At 44.6% G+C, this 16,968-nt stretch overlaps 1 protein-coding gene across 5 annotated transcripts in view; it reads left to right on the forward strand.

The window, feature by feature from the left end:
- The window catches only part of CDC45 (cell division cycle 45), a 39,491-nt gene that overhangs the window by 699 nt on the left and 21,824 nt on the right, over positions 1-16,968 (forward strand). For 3 of the 5 annotated variants that reach the window (XR_013175712.1, XM_077160342.1, XM_077160343.1), the window contains exons 2-5: positions 6-65; positions 733-825; positions 1,912-2,049; positions 3,561-3,704. Coding sequence is in view for 4 of the 5 variants with exons in the window: in XM_077160342.1 (XP_077016457.1) it covers positions 6-65; positions 733-825; positions 1,912-2,049; positions 3,561-3,704 (435 nt within the window). In the remaining variant the exon portion in view is untranslated. The remainder of the gene's footprint in view (positions 1-5; positions 66-732; positions 826-1,911; positions 2,050-3,560; positions 3,705-16,968) is intronic. The other 2 variants (XM_077160345.1, XM_077160344.1) reach the window with 2 other exon arrangements.

Raw genomic sequence — 16,968 nt, forward strand, 5'->3', positions numbered from 1 at the left:
CACAGAGAGTCCTTCTCTTCGTGGCCTCTGACGTGGACGCGCTGTGCGCCTGCAAGATCCTTCAGGTGAACCCCGCGGGACCTGAGAGGGCGGGCCAGGGTCGGGAGGGAGCACGTCGAGAGGTGAGGGCGCAGGCCGGAGTTGTCACTAGAGCATAGACCACTGAAGGCTGGGGACAGGGCCCCTGAAAAGTTACCTCCCTGGCTGTACAGTGTGGGGTGCGTTAGCGATGAGGCGAAAGGCAGGCAGAGCAGTTAGCATTTTTTGCAATAACCTATGCAAAAAAAAAAAAAAAACTTGCATTCAAGACCTATGGTGGCCTTTTAAGCGTGAGGTTTGAGAGACTGGAATCTGTGACAACTGAGGCATAATGGTGTGTCGTAACCATACTGGAAACACCGGGGCCGTGGGTCCCCTCAGGAATATCTGTTTTGAAGATGGGACTTTTCATTGAGCTTCAGTCAGGCAGTTGGATCAGGAACTTCTCTGAAGTCCTAGAAATAAGAGGAGCTTTTTTCTCCCAGTGTTTCACTTTAGTAATTTTCAAACATTCCACAAAGCTGGCAGAATGATGCAGTAAAAACTGGTACCAACCTTGTTTTAGCATCTATCCTCTGATGCTCTTTTAAAATCATCTTTCCTTTTTTGGGGGAAGGGCAGGTGCTGACTTGCCCTTCAAGGAAATTGCAGATATCTTAAGTGAGGTAGACTTAGAAAATACTTTCTCTCCAGGCCTTGTTCCAGTGTGACCACGTGCAGTACACGCTGGTTCCAGTTTCTGGGTGGCAAGAACTTGAAACTGCGTTTCTTGAGCATAAGGAACAGGTATGAAAGATGCGTTAGGCTAATAGGCTTTGTAACTCGATTGCAATGTCTCAACACTTAGAACTTTTTCAATTCAATAATAAGTTAAGCAGATATTTAATTATCGGCCATATTAAGTAACGTTGAAGAGAAGGGTATAATGTGTGTACACTGGTCACTTATTCTCAAGTTGTAGAGGCAGAATTGACAATTAAAAAAGCCAGTGAATATCAATATTCCCTAGCTTTGAGCTTGTGTTGCAGAAATTTCACCATACAGCGCATGAAATTTAGCAGTTAGTTTTTAATAAGGCATAGTGAAAACTATCTTAGAATATGCTGACATTTTATGTTACCTCTCCAAGAAAACGTATACTAGGTTCCAACTTGAAATCCAGGAATGTCTCTTCTCCTTTTGTAATTTAAACAGCAGAGGCCACGGCTCCTTGCACCTCTGCATGGGACTATAATGAGTGATGGGACATCTTGGCCGCACAGGGAGGGGCTGGGCTGAAGAGAAGGGTTCGTGGAGTCTTTTGCCATATCTGAGACTGTTCTGGCAGAGCTAGTCCTGGCCTGCAGCTCCTGTCTTCATGGGAGGGATCTATGCCAGTTTGATATTTGTAAGGGAAGGATTTCCTATGGCAATTGCATGAATGAAGAACTGAACTTAACATTTAGGTTCCCTGAAGATATGAATTGTTCAAGATCTGCTGAAGAGCTAAAGCTCTGCAATGCTATGAGCAAGGAGAAGCTGTGCAGCACAGTGACTATGGGGTCTGGAGAGATCATTCTATGTTTGAAGTCTTTATCCATTCCTTGTTAACCGCAGGTGCCTGTGTGCACAACTCGGGCTCCTCTGCACTGCAGGCCCAACCATAGCGCCTGCCCCATGGTGAGATGTGGCGATGAGATGAAGGAGCAAATGAAAGCACTTGCTACAGACTACCCATGGCTGTTCTCAGAGTCCCCTAGCTTCATCCTGGGCCTCAAGCCCACCATAGTGCTGGGGACTCATTGGGTCTCTGCAGAAACGCTAAGGCCTTGTGCCATGAACGTAAGATACACCTCGATGAATGTATATTATGGTGTCTATGTCCCTTTTTAGTTCCGTTACTTTATCCTTATAAACTGTGGAGCGAATGTAGACCTGTTGGATATCCTGCAACCTGAGGAAGACACCATATTCTTTGTATGTGACACCCACAGGCCAGTCAACGTCGTGAATGTGTACAACGACACTCAGGTAACCAGCTTCAGGGGCTGTCTTAATTTTCCAGGGCTGCTAGGACGCACTGGTGGGCTTCAGCAAGGGGAATTTACTGTCTCTTTGTTTCGGAAGCCAGAAGTCCATAATCAGGGTCTCGACAGGCCACAACTTCTCCCAGAGTCTGTGTACTGTGGTGCTGGCTCACTGCAGTTCTTGGTGTCCCTTGGCTTGCATCTCTGCCCCTGTCACAGGGCTTCTCCTTCTGGCTTCTGCTTTTGCTCAGGCATCTGTCTCTGTTTAGATTTCCTTTCCTTATGTGGATTAAAGCCCACCCTGTTTCAATCCAGCCTCATCTTAACAGCGTCTTCAAAGATTCTATTCACAAAGGACCTGTACCCTTAACCAGTAATAACATCGTCAGAACTGCTGTTTACAGGGGTTTACAGCTGCAGAACTGGGGCTCAGGACTCAGACGTGGCTTTTATGGGGCATTGGTCCTCCCAGTACTCTCCCACCAGCCTTTCTGTACATTTCTGTTGCAAGTTCAGTGCCCCACCCAGTGTTCATAGCACATCTGTCTCCTCTAGGGGAATGTCGACAACCTGAGGACAAGGGCTTGGTCTTTCCCAACTTCAGTGAGAAACGGGCACCTGCCCTTTCCAGGAGTATAGCATGTGTTTGTGACATTCACTTGGCCTGGGGGTTGGAGGGACAGGACTCTACAACTGAGCCTGCCCATAGAGCTCAGGTGGCCTGGAAGGTGTCTCCCAGTAAATGGGACCAGGGCCTTGCCTGGCCTACTGGAGGGAGTGGTTGACCTAGGAAGGCTCTTCCTGGGTCCCCAAGTGGTAAGCAGAGAGCCCAGAGCTCTTTTGACCCCGAGCCATTCTCTGAACTGATGCTCTCCTACTCACGTTACCAGTGTGTCAGGCCCCACAAAAACCCACAGGAGGCACTTCTCCAATTGTAGTCAGCATAGAATTGCTGTTAGAGGCAGCAAAGGGTTGCACATCTTCACGTCTTCCATCAGAGGCCACGTGGTAGGGGTTCACTTTGGGAACATGATGTGTGGCCTAAGAGGGAGCCTTTATTTTTTCACAATTTAGCAACTATAGATGGTTTTCAAAAACTTGTTTTCACGTTCCTGTGTTGTTGATTTTGTCTTGGTTTAATAGCTCTATTGAGACACATAATTAGCCCATATAAGGTAGACAATTCATTTTCTTTTAGTATATTCAGTTATACACCCATCACCCTATCAATTTTGGAGTATTTTCATTGCCCTAGGAAAAAACCTCAGACCCTTAGCCATCAAGCCCCAGATTTCCATAATTTCTACATTCAGTGTGGTGCATCTCCAGCCGCTGAATGGAAATGTAAACAAAAGGAGAATGCCAGAGAACCCTGGAACCCTCCTCAGACCAGCAGCTGTTTGTGGGTACGGAAAGCTTATCAGCTGGCGAAGAAATGGCGAGATTCTGCAGGAGACAAGCATGTTTTCTGCCAAGGAGGGAGAAGAGACTGATTGCCTTTCATTTTAATCTTAGATCAAACTGCTCATCAAACAAGATGATGACCTCGACGTCCCCGCCTACGATGACATCTTCAGGGATGAAGAGGATGAAGAAGAACAGTCCGGAAACGAAAGCGATGGATCAGAGCCTGCCGGGAAGCGCACACGGTTAGAAGAGGTATGTTTGGGCCTCCCCAAGCAGGAGAGAGGCTAGAGGTCAGCCCCAGAGCCTGCCGGGCCTGTGGTAAATAGGAGGCAGCAGGCGCAGGGCAAGGTGTGGGACTGAGCTCTTTTGCCTTTGTGGGAGCAGGACTCCGAACTTCCCTGAGCCGCAGCTTCCTTCCTACAAGGTAGGACCCTACCTTCCTACGGGTAGGGTCCAATCGGATGACTTGAAACTTAGGGAACCTTAGCTCCATGCCTGGCAGCAGGCATTTCTTAAAAAGTGACATATAGAGAGAAACAACAGGTGGCACGAGCCATTCGTTCCCTCTGCCACCCTCCTTGGGAAGCGCTGGCCAAACTGCCTGAGGAGGAATGATATGGGCCTGTGGCTCGGCCAGGCTTGGTCCCCAGCGGTCACTCGCACATGTGGTCCCTCAAGGGAAGTATGTCACATGCAGAGAGAGACGCGTTTTGTGCCACATGGGCCTGGGGTCTGACCCTGGCAGCCTCTGGTACAGGCACAGGTAGGAAGCAGTTGTCCTCAGAAAAAAGGAGGCTGTGCTGTCTTCCAGTGTCCAGTGTTGCTGTTAAAGAAGCTGCGTGCCCCTTGGGGCCCCAAGCCCTGGCACATGGCCCAATTTTGCCTCTGAAATGTTTTAGCATCTTCTCCTTATCCTTAGCCTGACATCTCTCACTAAGGGCCTTAGTGGACCCTACTGAACCATTTTTGGGACATTCAGGGCACTTTCCATCCGGAATCCTTGTCCTTTGATTTCTGCTCCTTTTCCTCCTCCTTGTACAAGAGTTTCATTGGTCTGAGATGGATCTCCTAGTTTGATTCCTAAACTTCCTTTCCTCTTGTCCAGTTCCTTACCTTTTTGTCCTAATTTCTTGTGGACTTTTGGTCTTTATCTTCTGAGCTTTGATTTCCGAGAGCGCTGTTTTATTGTCTGAGCGGTCCTTTTTTATATAGCATGCTCTTAATGGTTCATGAGCTGCTTTTCACTGGACCCCAGCTCTCAGTGTCTGGTGGAATTTTCCTGGAAGCATTCATGTTTTGCAAACAAGACTCTTTGTATTCTCTCTGCCTAGTAACAGTATTTACCCTGCACGTCCCATGTGCCAACTGCTAGTCAGGCTCTGTGGGTGCCAGGGCCCAGCACAGTCCTGTCTCCAACTGGGAGGCAGATAAGGGACCCTTATGTGAGTCTGATGAGAGAATGGCTGCAGGTGAAGATAAGCATTATGAGAAAAATAAGAGCAAGGAAGGGGCTACACAGGGAGTGGAGTGCTGACTTATACAGGTGGGCAGGGACACACAACCAGAGACCTGAGAGGAGGGGAGGGAGCCAACAGGATTGCTGCAAAGAGTGTCCAAGGGAGAGGACTGACAGATGCAGAGGCCTCGAGGTGGGAAACCAAGTCTGAGAAACAGCAGCAGGGCCAAGCCATGGAGCTGGGAGCTGGGGCTGTGGCAGGGGCCCTTCTTTGCTCCTCTGAGCACCAGGGAGCAGATGGGACTGCAGGGAGCACTTTTGATGGGCTGGGCCTGAGCAGTCAGTGGGGGGGACAGTAGGGCTTGGGCTCAGGAAATGGGTTCCTCCCAGCAGGAGCTTGAGGCAGAGGAGCCAGGCAGGCTCTCTGGCAGCCCAGGGAAGGAGGGCTAGGAGGAGGGAATGGCCAGCAGTGTGGAGGAACAGGTAGACATGAACTGACTGGTAGGTTTGGTAACAAAGAGAAAGTGAGTCATGTTGATGAGACGTAAAGACATATTAGAGCTAACATTCACGTGTTTAGTACATCCATTTAAAATCTATTTTTGTAAATGCTTTGTGTAATAGTCATGATATCTAATATGCATGATTTTCCCCATCCTTTTTTTCTTTTTTTACAAACCATATCCACTAATCCTACTCCAGCCCTTGGTAATCGCCAATCAACCTTTTCTCTGCAGATTTGCTATTTCTAGACATATGTGTGATATCATTCAGTATGTGTCTCGCTTATTTTGCTGAGCATAGTGTTTTCAAGGTTTTTCCATGTTGCCACATGCCTCAGAATTCTATTTCTTACGGCCCAATAGCACTTTAGTGTGTGTATGTGCCACATTTTGTCTCCCCGTTCATCTGTTGGCAGGCACTTGGGTGGTTTCCATTGCCCGGCTATTGTAAATAATGCTGCTATGAACACTGGTTCAGTTTTATCTGTTGGAAACCCTGCTCTCACTTTCTTTCGGTGTATACTCAGCAGTGGAATTGGAGGGTCGTATGATAATTCTGTATGTAACTTTTTGAGGAACAACTATATTGCTTTCCACAGTGGCTACACCATTTTACGTTCCCACCGATAATGCAGTAGAGTTCTAATTTCTCCACATCTGCACCAATACATGTTATTTTCTGTTCTTTTACTAATAGCCATCCCTGTGTGTGCTTGTGTGAAGTAGTATTTTCATTGAGGTTTTTGTTTGAATTGCCCTAATGGCTAATTTCCCCATCTTTGTGTTTTGATTGTTTTTTAAACATAAAATGGTAGAGTGAACAGTAAAGTGATCATATTTCTTCCATTTAGATTCAACAGTTCACATTTTGCCTATATTTGCTTTATCTCTATATGTGTGACAAAGAGAGAGAGAGAGAGAGAGAGAACAAGTGCGTGTGCTCTGGGCCATTTGAGAATAAGGTGCTAACACCACGTTACTCTCCCTTAATTCTTCAGTGTGCATTGCCTAAGAATAAGGACATTCTCCCCCAAAAGCACAATGCCATTAGCATACCTAAGAAATTACTGTTATCTAATATTCCATCCATATTCAAATTTAAATTTCTTTGCCTCCAAAATAAATTTTGCAGCTAATTTTATTTCTAAACCAGGATCTAATCAAAGTTGACTTATTTTTTTTTTACAAGAGTCAAAGAAAGCAGTATTTTATTTTTCTTATCTATTTTTTACAGATGAACTTGAATAGCATTATTACATTAGTCTTAATGCTAGTGCACTTCAATTTATTTACTTAAAAAAGACAGCAAATAAAAAAGACAAAACAAACCACCACTCCTGCTTTGGCAAGTAGATAAGACATAGGTTATACTAAAGTGAATTCCAGACAAGTTCAGTTTATTTTTGGTATCCCCTGACAAGTGAGCGACAATACTATTTTCAAAGGTAAGTGTGTCTTGTCATAAGAAACCCTCAACAAAATGAAAATTCCCCCAGATCTTCCTGGGGGGAGTGAAAGCTCAAATTCAGCACAAGGTTGCCATAATTTCTCTTTTCAAAGGGCAACTTTGAAGGGATTTGTTAAAACCACCTATTAGGCCTGGCAACTAGCCATTCAGGTAGTAAATGCAGAAATTCAAAACCCAAGGGAACTAAGCTGGTTATGTTTGCTTATCTGTGGTCAAGTGGCTCAATGCCCCATACAAAGGTAAAACCACTTGGACTTCTTCACCACCACACCCCACCAACGCCACCACTTTTTGTTTTCCATTCTAAATTATTTCACGTAACATGAACATCAGTCCTCTGGGCAGCTGAGGATTTCCCTCTCCTTCATGAGCTCACTGAACCCTGGCTTAGAGTTTCTTTCTTCCTTTCAATGAACTCATAATGCTTTTGCGACAAGGGGAACAAAAAACTTTTCTTCTTTAAATGATTCATTCAAGTCCCACAGCTAGGACCTGATCAGCATCTTAGAGTGGGACTCTTAGTAGACCAGAAGGTCCATAATGGCAAAAAGAAGAGAGGTGCTTGTCAGTTTTAGTTTCCGCACCTAGAATAGTGTCTGGTATGTGTGCATATTTTGGAAATGGTTGTTAAAGGAATGGATCAGAATCCGCATCTTTCTAACTCTGAAGCCTACACTCCATCTTCCTCACCACAGTTTCCAAAATTTGTGTGATAATAAGAATCATCTGGCATAGTTATAAAACATAGAAATTGCTGGAACCCTCCCTAGATGTTCTCATCCAGGCCTACAAATGTGCATTTTCAATATGGACCCTGTTCTAGTTTGCAAGCTGCTGGAATGCAATATATCACAAATGGAATGATTTGTAAAATACGGAATTTAATAAATTGCAAGTTTATAGTTCTAAAGCTGTGAAAATGTCCAAATTAAAGCAAGGCTATACAAATGTCCAATCTAAGGTATCCAGAGAAAGATACCTTGGTTCAAGAAGGACAATAACATTCAGGGTTTCCCCCTCAACTATAAAGGCACATGATGTACATGATGACATCTACTAGCTTTCTCTCCAGGCTTCTTGTTTCATGAAGCTCCCTCAGGGGCGTATTCCTTCTTTATCTCCAAAGGTCTCTGGCTGTGTGGGCTCCTGTGATTCTCATGGCTCTCTCATGGCTCTCTCTCTCTTCAGAATGCTTCCTCTCTTAAAGGATTCCAGTAAACTAATTAATACCCGCAGGTAATGGGTGGAGTCACATCTCCCTCTAATCCAAGGCACAGAGCCTGTGGGAATGCACGGATGGGAACATGCGACCGGGAAATAAGTCAGGTCGTGTTCCTTGGGCACGCTACCCTCACCCCACACCTCATGCACCTGAACCCCATCACCCGCTCCCATTCTCCATGCTCCAGGCACCCCCACCCCACCAGCCCCCAGTGCACGTACATGCCCCACACCCCCACCCCAAGTGCCCAACTCATCTCTGCTGCACCCCACCTGAGCACTACATCCTTATCCCTGTTCCTTGCGGGTTGTTGCCAGCACATAAAGGTTGTGGGTACTAACATACTTACCTAGGCTACCCCCGCCACCCCCCATAGTGTCCACAGCCTCACCCCTACACCTCCTCCCCCAGCTCAGTGCATCAGTTTACAGCACTCTCAGGCCCATGCATGCGCATGGGCCCCCAATCATTCAGCTCTGGAAATTGCACTTTACCACAGTCCTAGAATCGAACATGTGCACAGCACTCAGCCTCACTTCCCAGCTCTGAGAAAATGCAGATCTGTGCAGCCAGGTCATATCTGCCCCCAGTCCACAAAGGCATAACACTGACCTGCTGCCACAGCCCTATGCATATGCACAAAGGGCCCCATGCCTTAGACCACTGCACACCAGGGTCACACCCCCAGAACAGTGCATCCACACAGCTACATACTCCCTGGCTGCTGGGTGCCCATGTTTACAAGCACCAGCATAACATCCCAAACCTGTGCCCATACCTGCCTTGAAACAAATCACCGTAATGAGTGCTCCACCCTGTGCGCTGCTCCCTGCTCTACAATCATCCTGCAAACACAAGGCCTTAGACTACTGAAAGAAATCAACTCCCAAAGTAAATCTATCAAGATATTTACATGCCACAAAAATAGCAGAAGATCACTATGCATATCACAATGCAGACAGATATAGTCCTGCCTAATGACCAAATTAAAACACAGGAGACACAGACATTGGAACAACTAATCAAAGATGTTCATACAACTCTACTTAATAAAATAAATGAGACAGCAAATGACATAAAGGAGATCAAGAGGACAGTAGAAGAGCACAAAGAGGAATTTGAAAGAATATGTGTCTATTTCCCTTTTCGGTGTTTGCAGTGTATTCCTCACATATTTTGGGGCATTCTGGTTCGGTGCGTAAATATTTATGATTGTTTTGTCTTCTTGTTTAATTGTTCCTTTTATTAGTATATAGTGTCCTTCTTTGTCTCTTTTAACTGTTATACATTTGAAGTCTAATTTGTTGGATATTAGTATAGCCACTCCTGCTCTTTTCTGGTTGTTATTTGCATGAAATATCTTTTCCCAACCTTTCACTTTCAACCTATGTTTATCTTTGGGTCTAAGATGTGTTTCCTGTAGACAGCATATGGAAGGATCCTGTTTTTTAATCCATTCTGCCAGTCTTTGTCTTTTGATTGAGGAATTCAGTCCATTAACATTTAGTGTTATTACTGTTTGGATAATATTTTCCTCTACCATTTTGCCTTTTGTATTATATATATCATATCTGACTTTCCTTCTTTCTACACTCTTCTCCATACCTCTCTCTTCTGTCTTTTTGTATCTGACTCTAGTGCTCCCTTTAGTATTTCTTGCAGAGCTGGTCTCTTGGTCACAAATTGTCTCAGTGACTTTTTGTCTGAGAATGTTTTAATTTCTCCCTCATTTTTGAAGGACAATTTTGCTGGATATAGGAGTCTTGGTTGGCAGTTTTTCTCTTTTAGTAATTTAAATATATCATCCCACTGTCTTCTAGCTTCCATGGTTTCTGCTGAGAAATCTACACATAGTCTTATTGGGTTTCCCTTGTATGTGATGGATTGTTTTTCTCTTGCTGCTTTCAAGATCTTCTCTTTCTCTTTGACCTCTGACATTCTAACTAGTAAGTGTCTTGGAGAACACCTATTTGGGTCTAATCTCTTTGGGGTGCGCTGCACTTCTTGGATCTGTAATTTTAGTTCTTTCATAAGAGTTGGGAAATTTTCAGTGATAATTTCTTCCATTAGTTTTTCTCCTCCTTTTCCCTTCTTTTCTCCTTCTGGGACACCCACAACATGTATATTTGTGCGGTTCATATTGTCCTTGAGTTCCCTGATACCCTGTTCAAATTTTTCCATTCTTTTCCCTATAGTTTCTGTTTCTTTTTGGAATTCAGATGTTTCATCCTCCAAATCACTAATTCTATCTTCTGTCTCTTTAAATCTATCATTGTAGGTATCCATTGTTTTTTCCATCTTTTCTACTTTATCCTTCACTTCCATAAGTTCTGTGATTTGTTTTTTCAGTTTTTCTATTTCTTCTTTTTGTTCCGCCCATGTCTTCTTCATGTCCTCCCTCAATTTATCGATTTCGTTTTTGAAGAGGTTTTCCATTTCTGTTTGTATATTCAGCATTAGTTGTCTCAGCTCCTGTATCTCATTTGAACTATTGGTTTGTTCCTTTTACTGGGCCATATTTTCAATTTTCTAAGCGTGATCCGTTATCTTCTGCTGGCGTCTGGGCATTTAGTCAGATTTCCCTGGGTGTTGGACGAACAGGTTGAAAGATTTTTCTGTGAAATCTCTGGGTTCTGTTTTTCTTATCCTGCCCAGAAGGTGGCGCTCGTGGCACACGTTTGTCTGCGGGTCCCACCAGTAAAAGGTGCTGTGGGTTCTTTAACTTTGGAAAACTCTCACCGTGGGGGAGATTCGCCAGCTGAAGCGGCTTGGAAGAGTGCCAGCCGGCCTGCGGGTCCGAACGCGGGGAGGGTCGCCGGCCGCCGCAGCCCGTGAGAGCGCCCGTCCGAATTTCCTAGTCGGCCCGGGGCCCCAAGCGTGGCGGGAGGGCACCAGCCACCGCAGCCCGGGAGAGTGCACCGTTCCCAGCCGGACTGGGGAGTCACGTGTTTGGAAGGGACCCCCCGGTCACCGTTCTCCATGGCCTGAGGATTTCCGATGCAATTCTCTCAGTTGGTCCGGGGGGCCGCGCGTGGTGGGGGTGCCAGCCGCCACGGCTTGAGGGGACCGCCTGCCCAATTGTCCCAGCTGGCCCCGGAAGGAGGAAGGGAGGGACTCCGGCCGCTTGCCGCCCCGCCCGGGAAAGCCCGCGCCCCTCGGCGATCTCACCGGAGCGGGTTCTCTCAGCCAGTAAGCCGTTCCAGGATGGGGTACGCTGTCTTTTTTATCTCTGTCGTGGCTCCGGGAGCTGTTCTGTATCGTTTCTACTCCCCTAGTAGCTGTTCTGGAGGAGGAACTAAGATCCGCGCGTCTTACTAAGCCGCCATCTTCTCCGGAAGTCCCAAAGTTGACTTATTTGCATTTAACTATTTTTCTTTATACTCTTTAATCTAGAACAGTACCCCCACCTCTTTGCTTTTGTTTTTGTTTTGTTTTTAATGACATTGTAGTTCAGACTAGTTTTCTTGTATCTGTCACTTGTTTCTTCATGGAGTCATTTAAAATGCTTCTCTATCCCTGTATTTTCCATAATTCCTAAATTAGGTCTCTGTTTAGGCCCTTGCAAAGCGTGGGACTGCCACATTCAGAGGCCCCAAGGATAAATGATTCTCAAACTGAAATCTAATGGGCTTTGCCCTGCGGGTTTTCAAAACTGTACGGGTCCGGTGACCCCGTGTTCCTTCCTCCCTATGGAAATGTGTATATGTATCCCAAGACTGGTCCTCCTTTGTATATTGGCAGCAAATAATTTGTTTTGAGTTTTTATAGGTCCAGAGCCAGAAGATAACCTTGCCTTAGAACAGACCATACCTGTAACTAACTTTGATAGGAGTTTGCACTGTTTCTAACTTTGTATTTCATTTGTATTGCTACTGAAATGATTTAAGGAGTTCTGATATTGTTGTGAAATTAATGTATTTTGTATATGGGAAAAGCATGTCTTTTTAGGGGCCAGAGGGTGGAATGTACTGGTTTGAAAGGAAGTATGCCCCCTAGAAAAGCCATGTTTTAATCAAAATCCCATTTCATATAATCCCTATTCAATACTGTATGTTTGAAACTGTAATCAGATCATCTCCCTGGATGATATGATTTAGTCAAGAGTTGTTGTTAAACTGGATTAGGTAATGACGTCTCTATCCGTTTGGGTGGGTCTTGATTGGTTTATTGGAGTCCTATAAAAGAGGAAACATTTTGGAGAATAGGAGATTCAGAGAGAGCAGAGCAGAATGACATAGCCACAAGAAGCAGAGTCCACTAGCCAGCAACCTATGGAGATGAAGAAGGAACATGCCTCCCGGGGTGCTTCATGAAACAGAAAGCCAGGAGAAGAAGCAAGCAGATGACACCATGTTTGCCATGTGCCCTTCCAGATGAGAGAGGAACCCTGACCGTGTTCACCATGTGCCTTTCCAGATGAGAGAGAAACTCTGACCGTGTTCACAATGTGCCTTCTCACTTGAGAGAAACCCCGAACTTCATTGGCCTTCTTGAATCTAGGTATCTTTCCGGGATGTCTTTGATTGGATATTTCTATAGACTTGTAATTGGGGCATTTTCTCAGCCTTAGAACTGTAAACTAGCAACTTATTAAATTCCCCCCCCCCCTTTTTTTTTTACATGGGCAGGCACTGGGAATCGAACCCGGGTCCTCTGGTATGGCAGGTGAGCATTCTTGCCTGCTGAGCCACCGGGGCCTGCCCTAAATTCTCCTTTTTAAAAGCCACTCCATTTCTTGTATGTTGCATTCTGGCAGCTAGCAAACTAGAACAGTCTGAAAGCTTGATTTTAATTGACTTAAGAATTTTTTAGAAGAATACTTCACATGTAATTAAAATCTGTGTGATTTATAAGCGTATATGCTCAAAACCATGAGCCAAAAAATTCCTTTTTTAAGCCAACCTATTTATATAATACTTGTTTTAGGGACTAGGAAACTGACAGTTTTTGGTACCCGGGAGTGGGGTGCTGCTGTGACAAATACGTAAAAATGAGGAAATGGCTTTGGAATTGGGCAGTGGTAGAGGCTGGAAGAATTGTGAGGGGCTATAGAAAAGGCCTAGATTGCTTTGAAGAGACTGTCATCAGAAATATGAGGTCTTAGAAGGAAATGGTAAATGTGTTATTGGAAACTGAAAGATAGGCAATCCTTGTTATAAAGTGGCAGAGAACTTGGCAAGATTGTGTTCTGATGTCAGGTTGAAAGTGGAACTTGTAAGCAATGAACTTAAATTCAGCCGAGCAGATTTCCAAGCTAAGTGTGGAAGGTGCAATTTGATTTCTTGAAGCTTATAGTAAAGTATGAGAAGAAAGGAAGAAGCCAAAAACTGAACTCTGAAGAGCAGAGAAACTAGAAATTGACGGTTGGAACACTCTCAGGCCATCAGATGGAGAGCTCTGAGTAGAGCGAGAGGCAGCTCTACCATGTACTTACCCCGAGTGTTTAGGAAGTGAGTCTCCAGAGGACAGGGCTAAAGAGCACGTGGCTTGGGCACGGATCCACTCAGCCTTCTCGGTGGAAGTCAGGATTGGAAATGCAGCTATCCAAGAAGGATGTGTGGAAAGTTCTAGTGTCTAATGGTTTGGACCCCACGGAACTACAAGCAAACCCACTGAGCATTTTGCAAACTGTGTGGGAGCAGAAGTGCTGCCAGCCTGGACTGAAAGGGACAGAGAAGGGACAAATTAAAGGAAAAATGACATCAAGGGCACAGCCAAGGAAGCCGAGGACTGTTCTGAAAAGATGTCCTCTGGCCAAGAAAGCGGGCCCACCCATGTGTGTGGAAAGGGCAGGTCCACCCCTGCGCTGGAAGGGAGAAGGCCACCTGCCCTGGTCCTTGGGGCTGGGGATGTAGGGGGGTACTTTGTGCCCCATTGTTCAAGAAGAGTGCCGTCACCCCAGTACTTGGACAGGAAGGGTCCCCAGTGTTCGGGGATAGTGTAGGTGCTTGGGAAGGGTAGGGCGGCCACTCAGCCAGACGTGGAGAAGGAAGAATCAATCCACACATGCCTCTCAGACCTTGAGATCTAATGCGATTTGTCCTGCTGGGTTTCAGATTTGTTTGGGATCCCTAACCCCTGTTTTCCTTCCAGTATATCCCTTCTGGAATGGAATGTTTATCCTATACCTGTGCCTCTATTGTATATTGGAAGCAGATAACTTGTTTACTAGGTTTCACAAGTCCATCAGACAGGAATTTTGTTCCTTGACAGGCTATATGTGTAATTGGTTTTTAAGAGATTTTGTTCTTAGCATTGCTACTAAAACGATTTAAAGTTTTGGGCATGCTGTGATAGAGTGAATGTATTTAGCATGTGAGAAGACTATGTATTTTGGGGGTTGTGCCGGTTTGAAAGGATGTATGCCCCCTAGAAAAGCCATGTTTTAATCAAAATCCCATTTCATAACGGCAGAATAATCCCTATTCAATACTGTATGTCTGAAACTGTAATCAGATCATCTCCCTGGAGATGTGATTTAATCAAGAGTAGTTGTTAAGCTGGGTTAGGTGACGACATGTCTCCACCCATTTGGGTGGGTCTTGATAAGTTTCTGGAGTCCTGTAAAAGAGGAAACATTTTGGAGAATGAATGAGATTTGGAGAGAGCAGAGAATGCTGCAGCACCACGAAGCAGAGTCCACGAGCCAGTGACCTCTGGAGATGAAGAAGGAAAATGCATCCCAGTGAGCTTCATGAAACCAGAAGCCAGGAGAAGAAGCTAGCAGATGACGCTGTGCTCGCCATGTGCCCTTCCAGATGAGAGAGAAACTGTGACTGTGTTTGCCATGTGCCTTCTCACTTGAGAGAGAAACCCTGAACTTTATCGGCCTTCTTGAACCAAGGTATCTTTCCCTGGATGCCTTTGATTAAACATTTCTATAGACTTATTGTAATTGGAACATTTTCTCGGCCTTAGAACTGTAACGTAGCAGCTTATTAAATTCCCCTTTTTAAAAGCCATTCCGTTTCTGGTATATTGCATTCCGGCAGCTAGCAAACTAGAACAGGGGTCCAGAGGGCAGGATTGACTCATGTCCCCAGCGAAAGGCATGTTCTGGTCTCTGTGGGTGTGAACCCATCTTTAAGTAGGACCTTACAAAGTGTCGTTAGCTAAGCTGTGTCCAGACTGAATGAGGGCAGACCTTATGGGGCTGAAGTCCTTATAAACAAAAGAAATTGGATACAGAAAGAACCCACGGGAAGCAGCCAGAAGCTGGATGTCAACAGAACCCAGAAGTGACAGCAGATGCCGCCATGAGCGCTGCATGTGACGGAAAAGCCAAGGACCAGGAATTGCTGGCACCCAGTCCCAGAGTGCCAGTCTTTGAGGAGAAAGCATTGCCTTGCTGACACTTCAGTTTTGGACTTCTAGCCTCAAAACTGTGAGCTAATTAAATCCCATTGCGTGATATTTGTTTTAGCAGCTAGGAAACTAAAATTGTCTTGTTGTTTAATGCTTTTTATAAATTACTGAATTGTTTTTGTTAATATTTTGTTAAGGGTTTTTTGCATTTGTATTCATGAAGAATATCGGTCTGTAGTTTTCTTTTTTGTACCATCATCTGATTTTGGTGTCAGTGTAATACTATCTTCATAAAATGAATTGGAAAACCTCCCTTCCTCGTTATTATTTCCTTCCTTCTGCTTGCTCTGGTTTATCTTGCTCTTCTTTTGTTTCTTGAGCCGGGAGCCTAGATTATTGATATGAGCCTTTGTCTTCTAATGTATGCATTTATTGCTATAAATTGCTCTTTAGTTATAGCCCACAGATGTTGGTATGTTGTGTTTTCATTTTTATTCTGCTCAGTGTATTTAGTTCCCTTGTGGCTTCTTTGGGCAGTAGATTATTTTAAAGTGCATTGTTTGGTTTCCAAGTGTTTGGAGGTTTTCCTTTTATCTTTTCTTTTATTGAGTTCTAGTTTGATTCCATTGTGGTCAAAGAACATACTGTGTTTGATTTCAGTTCTTTAAATTCATTGACGTTTGCTTTATGGCCCAGGGCATTGTCTATCTTGGTATATGTTCTGTGGGACCTTCAGTGAAGATGTGTTCTGCTGCTGTTGGGTGGAGTGTCCTGTAGGTATTATTAGATCCTGTTGACTGGTGGTGTTGTTGAACTCCTCTGTCTCCTTGTCACCTTTCTGTCTACTAGTTCTATCAGTATGCGAGTGGGGTGTTGACGTCTCCAACAGTAATCATGTGTTTATTTTTCCTTTCAATTTCATCACTAGCTTCCCCTGTCTTGCACTTTCTTGTTTGGTGCATACACGTTTAGGATTGCTATGCCCACTTGGTGGACTGACCTCCTATCATTATTTCACATCCCTCTCTATCTCAGGTTATTTTCTTTGCTCTAAAGTCTGCTTCATCTGCTATTAGTATAGCCGCTCCTGCTTTCCTTTGATTAGTGTTTGCATGTTTTTCCATCCCTTTACCTTCAATGTACTTACATTGTTTATATTCAAAATGAGTTTCCTCAACAACAAAAAGGCGAACAACCGATTGAAAAAATGGGCAAATGACATGAACAGACATTTCTCAGAAGAGGAGATACAAATGGCTAAGAGACACACAAAAAGATGCTCAACTTCACTGGCTTTTAGGGAAATGCAAATCAAAACCACAGTGAGATATCATCTCACACCCACTGGTGTGGCCATTATCAAAAAAAACAGAAAAAGATAAGTGCTAGAGAGGATGTGGAGAAAGAGGCACACTTACCCATTTTGTTGGTGGGAATGTAAAATGGTACAACTTCTATGGAAAGCAATTTGGCAGTTCCTCAGGAAGCTAAGATTAGAATTGCCAAATGATCCAGCAATCCCATTGCTAGGCAAGGACACAAATGGACATTTGCGCACCAGT

This window comes from Tamandua tetradactyla, chromosome 5, assembly GCF_023851605.1.
Source record: "Tamandua tetradactyla isolate mTamTet1 chromosome 5, mTamTet1.pri, whole genome shotgun sequence".
NCBI classification, from domain to species: domain Eukaryota; kingdom Metazoa; phylum Chordata; class Mammalia; order Pilosa; family Myrmecophagidae; genus Tamandua; species Tamandua tetradactyla.